Source organism: Pieris rapae, chromosome Z (assembly GCF_905147795.1).
Source record: "Pieris rapae chromosome Z, ilPieRapa1.1, whole genome shotgun sequence".
NCBI classification, from domain to species: Eukaryota; Metazoa; Arthropoda; class Insecta; order Lepidoptera; family Pieridae; genus Pieris; species Pieris rapae.
The window spans coordinates 8,035,353-8,046,787 of NC_059534.1; the positions used below are offsets into that span (position 1 = coordinate 8,035,353).

Here is an 11,435-nt window from a genome sequence, read left to right on the forward strand (position 1 = left end):
AGTGCGAATTGAATGTTTTTAATGAGACCATTGTTGGCAAATAAGGGTAATACAAAAAAAATATGAAAGGAGGTTAACAAAAGCTTATAAAAGTTGGAGATTAATCGGGGATTTAGGCACAATACAGATGCAGCATACATATTGTCAGCGCAAAGGAGTGATGCGCTCGTAGTTATATTTTATTTATTGAAATTAACAGAAACTTCACATATTAAAGTTCTGTACAAGAAAATACTCTAATTAATAAAATTACCTACATTGAATAAAAACATAATATAAAATATGTAATGTAAATACAGAATCTATTAAAAAATTATTATTGTATAATATTGTAAATACGTCGTAATTAGTTAGTATAGTGCGTAGTATTACACTATAATTGAAATATTTTTTTATATTAATTAAATATTCATATATAATTTATAGGTATGAAATCTGTATTTCAAACTTATATTTATAGGTATAAATATAAGTTTGAAACACATTTGGAATAAATCATTTGTGTTTATTTTAGTATAAAAAAAGATATGTATATTAATATTAAATAAAGAATACATTTACTTTAAACAAGTAAATAATTAAAAGATACTGATATTTTTAAATGTTTTTAATCAAATTTATAGTTTTAATATACACTGTACTTCTACTTACAAAATAATAATTTACTTATAATAATAAATTCTTCATTTAGTGTCAACATTTTATATTATTACATACGCTACCGGTTTCCAATTAAAATTATGATCAATGTAGGCTGTGTGAAATCTCGGAGAGAGTGCTGAATGGTTTGACCCAAGAAAATGTCATATAAGATTTTTACTCTATTTACTCAAAATAGAAAATTATTCGTAAATTGTATACGGAAATAGATAAATATGGATGAAAGTGGTGTAGTGCGTCGTAAGCTCAACGTTACGTAAAACATTGAACGATAACTTGATGGATGTTTCCTGTTTGAATCGTCAAGATGTGATTTAAAGAGGCGACGATAGTGCAAAATTCGATCCAATACGCAGATTTTTGTCTATTGTGTGTACTCAAAGCTACATAGTGATATTTCCTGTTAACACTTTTGAACTGTTTTTAGATTTATTAACATGAAATATAACATTAATAAATCTATAATCAGAAAGGAAATCTCGAAAAGTATTGGTAATTGCACAGCACATTGATTATAATACATTTTTTAAATTAATAATAACCAGCCAGGGCTGATGTGGTAGTTTTTACATAGCTGATAAACTGTGAATTTACTAGAAAATATTTTTGTCCCATTCCAAAAAGCCTGCCTGGGTACACAAAAAAGCTTGATATTTAAGTGGAGAAACCTTATAAACCTTGATGAGATACACGAAAGAGGACAGAAGGTGATACCTTCCAGAATTTCCACCTGTTTCGGTTTTTTTTAAGCAATGTCAGGTTAATAAGAACAAAAGATTGACAAAACTCATTTACGTGTTTTTTATCAGAACACCTAATATAAAAATAAACATGAAGGTTTTATTTTAATATTCTGTAAAACTTTTACCCTGACCTAAAAGATTTAAATCCCTCGAAATCACTGCAAAAAAATATTATACGTAGGGATATTTGGTTTTCACATTTTTTTCAGTTACGCATAATTGAATACGATGCAGATGTTTTGTTTTATATCGAAGTAAATGTGTATTTGCACATTGATCTCAAAGGTAGTGGGCTCTACCCACACCAGAATCTCTGATTTGATAAACGGATGGGGAATATCCACTAAAACCTCCTCGGGTAGTTTTCACAAACCTGTCGGGGCTGCCTTTAGGAAGCTCAAGGGCCGCACTAACTTTCTACCGGGACGGATCATATTAGAAACCTTAGTATGTCTTTGTATGTTATTAAGTTATCAATGTATAATGAATGTCTGAAATGCCTTAAGACATACGTTTTATAGTCAGATAAAAATTATTCTCTAAAGCAAAATGCATCATTGCAATGACGCAACATGTTTTTCAATCGTTTATGCTACGACGCATCACTTGGCTCAATACAAAAATATTCTTATTTTTCATTTCAAATTCATTTGCCGTACGTAAAATTGTTTATTGTGATAAATCGTGAAAGATCGTGAATTTCAAATCGACGACGTGGGTCAAGAACGACAGGTTTATAACCTATTTCTATCTTTACAGAAAAAATCTATTATTTTTTATCATTCCTATAATTATAAATTTTACATCAAAACTATTAAGAACATACATTATACAGTTAAAATTATTTTAGTGATATATTAAAGTTTTCTAATTAAACGGGTTCGGTTAAATTCCATACCAATAACATTATCCTACCAATTGACTAGAAAACTTAACAAGTTTTTACAATAAAATAAACTTCACTCACATTATTCTAAACAATTATCAAGTTTTATAAAATAGTTTGACAGCTTTCAGTCTGAATGACGAACTCAAGGTTTACCACTTTATATTGGCAGATATCCAAAAAACTATATGACATCAGGAGGCTGGCTTCGTTTCTTGCAAAATTTTATGTCACGCCTTTTCCGAGTCCTTCAACTCAGAGACTTCAACAAAATTATGAAATGCGTCTTAACTATTAGCTTTAGCTATCACATTTAAGATATTATAATAATATGTCTTCTTTTAATAAAAACAACGCTGTAGTTCATTTTTATATATTATTTGGCCTGTTATGGTTTTCTTGTATATATATCTAAGATTAATTTTTCCACAGAACTATTTCCAATCATTGGCCGCAAAAAGATCTCTTCTATGATAGCACTATCCAACACTTTTATGTCTCTCAGTATTTGTGTTAATTTCGTAACTCGGCCAATATCTAATGGGTTTATGCGCAGTTCATACTGAAACAAATGAAGTCATATTTAACCGGCCAAAATTTTATTTAAAAATATATAATTTGATAATATACCTGCTGCAGAGAAAGTTGGTAGAAACTAGAGAGTGAAGAAATGGCTCCTAAATCCTCAAAGTTCCTTGTTGTTTGAGTAGCGAGGTGGCTATAGTTAAATAAAGATATCGCCCGCAAACAAGAGAACTCATTATTATCAGCATTAATTTTATACAAATCACTAAGGATTAACTGGAACTCATCGACAAGATGTGTATCAATCTTTTGTAAGTCCTGTATTAGCAGTGATCTCAAGTTAACTGGTTGCATTAACTGTGCCAGACCCAAGACGAATAATTCTTTCCACGACTCTTCAAGTAATATTATCTTGTCTGTTATAGATAAGCTCTCGAAACCCGGCACATATCTGATCCAATTAACATTAAGGAAGACAATCTTTGCTGCGGCGTCACTTATAGCTTCTGGAGATGATGTAGGTAGTGTTAAAAGAGGAGGTGATGGCATCGACAGCATAACCGGAGGTGGATGTTGTGACCAAGAATTAATTCCACCATAGATGGAGCTATAGGGATTATGGTATAATGACAATGCAGGGATTGGGCGCATTGGTGCTGGTGGGGGCAACGGTGGGAGCAGAACATCAGTTCTCGGTTGTTGTTTAGTCAAGACTAAATCTAAAGCTGGCGGCGTTGGTAAACCTACATCAGGGGCAGGTTCTCGAAAGAAAAGTGCCATTTGCCGTCGTATTGTAGAATTACGAGGTCCTCGTTCATGTTGGACAGCTGAAAAAGAGAACACCATTAAGCTTTCCAGTTCATTTTCAACTGAATCAACAGTATTTAATATATAAAAAAAATATTATAAATTCCATAGTATTAAATTAATACCATCTTTATTCATGCCAGCGTTGAGACACTTTGTTAGTCGGCAAGCGCGGCATTGATTTCTATGTGCTTTGTCGACTAGACAGGCGCCAGGTGAACGGGCTTTGCAGGCGTATTGGCGGTCACGTCGAACTGAACGCTTGAAGAAGCCAGCGCAACCATCACAAGCAAAAACTCCGTAATGCTTGCCTGAAGAATGGTCCTTACAAACTACGCACGGAACATCATACAATATTCTACCTGAAAAGATGATGAGCTATGAGCTACATATTAAAACCAAAGAAAACTATCTCTATTGTGGACAGTAACCTAACTTGGAAGCCACACCTAGAAAAAATTAAACTAAATCTAACCCCGCTCACAGGTGCACTACGAAATATAATAAATTGCCTCCCTCGAAAAGTGCGGTATCTTATCTGTAATTCTTTGGTAAAGCCTCATATCGACTACCTCATTGAAATGTGGGGTACTGCACGTCTTATTTAGATCCAATTCAAAGAGTTCAGAATAGATTAATAAAAAAATATTTAATTATAAATTACGGACACCAACTGAAATCATTTACGAAGAAACAAAAATAATGAACATAAAACAAACAACGTATTAGAATACAAGTGTACATATACTACACTTGTATTCTAATACGTAAAATATTAAATAAGGAAATTCATTCCTATATAACATTTTTAACAAAACAACAGACACGAAAGATTAAACTGAAACTTAAGACGTGCTAGTTACTTGGTGACGGGCCCTCCTAGAACTAACTATGGAAGAAGAAATTTTGAGTTTGCGGATGTTACAATTTATAATAGTTACCATCGGTTATAAAAGGAGAACAAAGTTATGCCCGGTTCAAAAAATACATACAAATATGTGATTTAAAAAATAATATATAATTAAGAAAAATAAAGCAACACATCATATGTAGATTAGATATACACCGCTAAGTTTAAATATTAATTAGTAATTACTTCTATTAAACAAAAACAAATAAAACCCAATAAATAAAATGTTTTATAAACCCTTATAAATGTATTTACCTACAATATATAAATAGAACATATATAAATAAATGCCACATATAGTAAAAAATCCAATCCGAACATCAATGTTTTTGCTTGAATAATCGAGTTTATTATGTCTACCTACATTTTTGTTGCTGTTTTGTTTTGTAATTTTATATAAGTACCTACATCTTGGCGTTCTAATAATTACATATTAATCTTGGTTTACATTGATTCTCAGAAAGCGAATTTTGTAATTCTTATGAGAAATGAAATAAAGTTATTCTTAACCTTATTTATTTTCGCACATACATGAGAAATAAGACAAGTTTAATAACGAAATTAACGAAACCATTTTTAATGATAAATATAAATCAAATATTTCATTGAACTATTTATTTATATATGAAAAATGGCTTAACGTATTTTAAAAAGAAATTAAACGTCATAGTTATTTTATTATTAATTACATATTTTATTTTCGTGGTAACAAAATGGTGTCAAATAAATAAATCCAATGCTTATTTATGAAGTGAATTCTCTTAACGGTAAAGCATTAGGATTGCGTTTCGGTTATGGTTATTGCAGACCCCGCCCTTATAAGGGTAACTCCACCCGAAATTGCACAATAACATTCACGCCTTCACTTAACTCATAATTAATTTTAATAATTTATAAATGACGTGGCGGTATTGAATTACGTCTTACTTTGTGAACCAGTTATGATTTCTTTGGCCTAATTTATTTTAGGAGACTAAGGGAAGGGAAGGGCTTTTAGATTGCTAATAATTAAATTGCCTTTAGAATGTAATGCAGGACCTGGCACTGTTTTCGAAAATTCGTCTAATTAGGTAACTATGATTTATTTAAACAAACATACTTAAATGTTTTATTGTAAGTATTTCGGCGTTCAATTCAGTACAATTTTTCTTTTCTTTAATATCATATTAAGTCGAATTCAAAATATAGATTAAGCGAAAGTTTCGCTTAAAATTAATTTCCATTCTTGTATTGACAAACTGACGTGGACTTTTAAGATATTATCTAAAGGAAATGCCTTAATAGTGTAAACAAAGATCTATACAGGCATCCTGCTTCACGTTACAGTTCTTCAAGTAGATAGAATCCCACGGCACAAAACAAATTAAGCAAAAGGAGATCACGATATAATAAAGTTTTTACTAATACACCTCCAAACACGACCCCAGTCGAAAAGGCACAAAGGCACTTGGATTCAATAAGACACCGAATAAACGGTGCACATGAATACCTACACTTGCGAAACAGGAAACGAGTCGTTGAATGTAAAAAGATTTAAAAAAAATCTGTCTATAGACAATAATATAAAGGGCATGGGAAATTTGACATCTTAATAGAGGGAACAATTATAGGAAACAGAAGACGAGAATTCGGACATCATTAAATATACCAACCCATAACGATTGGGTCGGAAAATTGTATTCGAAAAATCATACAGTTTTAAAATATGATTATGTATTTCTTTTACCTCAGTCTGATATGTAGGTATATAATTTTTTGAGTATTTATTACAAATATTAACCATATACCGTATGATTACAAAAATATATGTACATGGATAAAAACGCGTCAAACAGTAAAAAAACAGTTATAGTCTCAAATTCAACATATAATATCAATCAAAGGCAGGTTCTGCATTAGAATCCATTTGAAGAACTTGGATAATAAAAACATTAACATAAAAACTTTGACTAAATAAACGTTTAACACTTTATGAGAAAATTAACTATACATTAATCTTTTAATTTATCTACAAAAACTGCTGCGCACAATAAATAAGTTTTTACTTGAGATTTTTTGAGAGAGAGAACTTTGTAAAATTTTAACATCAATCATTTGAAAGTCAAAATAATTCCATATTATCGTTTCATTAATACGTTTCAAACACTGAAAGTAATCTTAATATATTTAAGTGTGTTAAAAAACCGTTTAAATGTAACCCCATCGTGTGACCTGTCACCTGTGCTGTCACGATCAGCATCGCGTGACAATGTTCATTGGGTCACAAACTACAACGTATAGATAACTATTAATCGTTAGGTCATAGGGATCCTTATAAAGACAGTTAAACAGGCGAAATATATAATTCCCATTTAAATTAAATTCTATCTAGTCCTATATTAATATATGTATTTACAATCATCGCACTAAGTGTAAGTTAACAATAAAATAGGACATTTTGTTTATTTAAGTTAAAATGTTTTTAACGATAAGAAGGATATACACATATTATAGGCAGACTAGCAAAACTACAATTAAATAAAGTTTTATTTGATCCTTCTAGATGAATAATAATAATCGCCATATAAATGTTGAATTTTATATTTGCAAAACTAGACAAAAATTAAATTACACTGACATAGTGTAGTCCATTAATAATAGTAAAATGGGATACTAATCATGCCATTAATTTACTAGTATCGTTATCAGGTAATTCGCAGGGATGATGGGGTGAGAACGGAGGCAGATGCGGCTCGCACGCGTGGGAATACCATTTTGTTTCAACCCAAATTAGCCATGACACGTCATCTCATCACAACATATTAATTTGGTATAATGTGTGTAAATATACAAAATCATGATCATTGAAAAAGTTAGCCGATTATACTGAGATTAATATGTCTTTATAAATATTTGGGGCGTAGTCTAATTTTTATCATAAACATTTAGGAATAGAATAGTGTCGACAAAACGTACAAAATTGTAGTGCATGGCCACGAAAATATATATTTCAAAGATACGACGTAAAACAAGATTAGCCGAGCAATTCTATTTTTTATGGACGTGTTTATTTGATCACCAATTGATATATGTGATACATCAATTGGTGTTACTTTAAAATGATGAAATGAAATTATTACTAAGAATCAAAAATCTACAACCAAAACATAGACAGGGTCGTTGATGTAGTTGTTTATGATTACATGTGTCAGTAATGTATATTAATCAATATCTCTAGAAAACACGAGATCTCTGTTTCAATATAAATAAATAGTTATTTTATTTATAAAAATGGACTTACTTGATGTACTCGGAATCGCGTGCATTGTGAATGCCCTGAAAATAAGAAAACTATATTTAATTCTAGTTCAGTGCTTTATTAAGAACACATAATAATACGCTGTTAACCATTTAATAAAATTATAATACAACTTCGAAATATAATCTAACAAATTCCATTTCTCAAATTAAAATTAGCGATCCTCTTTATATTGTTAACATCTTTCAGTTAACTTGTTACCAATTTTCTCACACTAATAATTACGTGCGAATTCAACCCTCGAGTGGATAGTCACTTGTGGTTTCTCAAGAGCCCTTGTGTTTCAAACATAGAGTACAAGAAAAAGGACAGAATCGCAACAAATGTAAGAAATAAAGAACAATTGTTAATAACCGCTAACATCTTTGCGATATAAAGCGAAGTGCTCTGTTAAAAACTTTCATGCTTTGTACATATTATTCGGCCTCTCGTTGAATAAAACGGCTTTTATGTCGAGTACCATAGAAACACTAACAAATAATTGTTTTTAAGTATATTTCAAGTACTTGTTCGATAATAATTAAATAGGGTACATTTATCTAAATATGATTTGGGCATGCCAAAATAAATCTTAATACATAATCCAGTATTTTTCTAAAATGTTAGAAGTGCCAAAAAAACAGCGCAATTATAACCGGCGCATTGTTTGCGTAAACAGAACAAAGAAACTACAGCATCTACAGTAGCGGGCCTACGCACCTTTTGTTTGTTTGTCGGTCACTGAGATGTTAAAGTTGTGTTTTTTGGACATAATTATGTAGTTTCGCAAAACAGGTAATTACGCGAGGATAATCCTTGTAAGTACGGGCACACAATGGTGCGGATGATCCTGTCGGGATAAAATAGGCCCGGTGTGCATCGGAGGGTTGTCAACAAAGGCAACTTCAATAATAACATCGGAAAGTCGGTAGCTTCTTGCTTTTAAAATTGAGATGCAAAAAATTACCCTATGTAACGTGTTTTTCATACTATTCAAGCTTTTTTCATCGTATTTTGATTTATTAAATACATGTATGTACATTTGCGGTTTAACATGGTCGATTTATGGTATATAATATTACGGCCGTGCATTATTAAAATATTTTATTATTATTAAAATATTTTAAAAACAGTAAGTATGATTTAATTTATAATTATAATAAGATCTATAGGTTCTTTACTAAGGATAATCTTATATAGCATTTTTTTAATATTGTATAAAATATTATCCTTCGTCCATATGTTATGTATACATTACCTATCGTGATGTGATTTAGAATTTAAATATAAAAGTGATACTAATTGAAATGGATAAAACACGCAATCTATATGACATTTGATAACCATGTTTTGTGTTGGATAACGAATAACAACTTTTGCGCTGATGACAATAACAAACAATTTGCTGAATTAGTTTTTAATGAATGCATACAGTGATGTTTTATATAAACACAACTTACATAGAGTTATTTCTAGTTCGCATATTTTAATCACTTCTACAGAAAATTAACTATCAATGGCCGTGTCCGAAACCCATTAATAGCAAAAATCTTTACGAGTTGACAAGTGAAAATTAATTAATAACATTAACACTGGTGCTTATAGTCGGTTTTAATTTTAATTTAATTTAACGCCAACATAAAATGTAGAAATAAAGTTTTTGCTCCCGGTTTGTTAACTTTTATTATTTTACTGTGTGGTTATTATTTAATCTTATATTTCTCTTATCGTTAATGCTTAGAACATGATAACAACACATTTTAACTTATGGACGATTATTTTTTATTCCTTCAATTTATTTCAGAAATGGGGAGGTTTAGTATCTTAATTTGTACAATAGAAAACGAGTCCATTATATATTAGTTATTCAATCTTAACGTCAAAATTTGTCTTGGTCTCAAAACTGAGAAATTTAAAGATAAGTTCATCAGCTAGGAAAATACATTTTAAACGGTGAAATGTTTCGTTTAACTAATAAAAATATTATTATATATATATTATTGTACCTGAGTACCATATATTAATCTTCCATTAAAGTTATAAAATAAGATAATTGAACGACTTGGAGTGTAGGTATTGGTTCTTCAACTACTCAAACATGAGCTTATCTACTAAATGCTTTAAAAAGAATTAACCATAAAAGAAAAAGTAAAATAAAGTTACTTTGTTAGAATTATCTATTCATCATATGTCATATAGCACATGGTGTAATGGGTGCAGCTCCTTACAAAAATTGTGTAAAAAAAAACTTGGCGATTAAAAAGAATGTCGGAGAGTTTATTGCCAGTTCTTCTCTTCTGTTCTACGCCCTTTATTTGGAGAACTGGCAGTAAATGTAAAATTAGAATCATTTCATGTATATTTCTTTTTTTTACGTTCATAAGTGTAAATTATGTTACCTATATGAATAAATGATTTTTTGATTTTATTTGATTTGTACTACGTAAATAAATCAACTATTTATTTATGAGGCACCTAGGCCAAAAAATGTAGTGTTCACCAAATAATAGATCAAAAAGTGCATAAAGCCTAGTAAGTTGCCAAAATACATGTCATAAATCATAAGGTATATAAATGTATAACTATAACTAGATGGACATAGCATAATAGTTTATATTACATACTTTATTTAATTATATAGGTACTACTTGAATCTATGTGTACTTTTGCGATTGCATACAGAGTCACTACGTTTAATTATTATTATTAGTTAATAAGATAATTGGTACAATTATTATTTATAAAAGGTTGAAAAGCGAGACTTTAGCGAGAATCTTGCATTGTTCAGTACGTCAAATGGCATGAAATATGACGAAGTAATTCAAGTCACTTATTCATCAAACCAAGGAGAAACGTCTCGAATGATATAAAAATAAAACCTGTCAATATGCCGATACGCAATTGCGATAATAATTTAACATTCAACAACAACATACTTGATGAATAACTCTTGAATAATATAGTTTTTTTGGTGTTTATGGTTGTAAACTGGCAATATTTTTGACTAAAATTATTAGTACATAAAACAAACCCTAAAAAAATGAAGTAACAAGAATTTGATGTAGTCGTGGCTCTTTGCTATATAACATAAATACATATGTTCAAAAGATCTAAGTAAGTTACTATAGAGTAGGTAGATTAACGATCAATGTTTTTCTCTAAAAAAAAAACGCATTAAGAAGGATAAAACATCTTTGAAAATCTGCTGGTTGAGTTATTTAACGACAAGGCCTTTAATTTTGACCTCAAAGTATAACGAAATGGTTAGAAAAAATCTTATCTCTCTATAGATACACGCGCATAGATATAAAGCGCACTACATCGTAACAGTATTCATTTCCTAAAGTTTTTCTTTGTCTTTACCCGCATAATATAATCAAGAACGTGTAGCTTCAAGCTACGAATGTGCTACGACGGACCCACCGCGAAGCTACCTCGTAACTAAACATGCGTAACTAAGCAAATTCACATAAAATCTATCGTTTTAAAAGCAAAGCAAAAAAATAATAATGGTGGAATCGTATTTCAAACTAACGAAGTACACAATGTATATTGCTTACTTCATAATTGCAGTTATCGAAGTAATCAATGTCCGCCTTATTTGTCATATATTTAAACGCAATAATA

The 11,435-nt window shown here is 30.3% G+C and overlaps 1 protein-coding gene across 1 annotated transcript; it reads right to left on the bottom strand.

Annotated features, from left to right (window-relative positions):
- Positions 1-666: 666 nt before the first annotated feature.
- On the bottom strand, positions 667-7,936 carry LOC110998140 (protein tailless). Its single transcript, XM_022266613.2, has 4 exons — positions 7,812-7,936; positions 3,747-3,983; positions 2,920-3,641; positions 667-2,851 (listed from the first exon to the last, which is right to left on the bottom strand). Exons 1-4 carry the CDS (start codon positions 7,834-7,836, stop codon positions 2,678-2,680), a joined length of 1,158 nt encoding a protein of 385 aa, XP_022122305.1. The 5' UTR covers positions 7,837-7,936; the 3' UTR covers positions 667-2,677.
- Between the last annotated feature and the right edge of the window lie 3,499 nt (positions 7,937-11,435).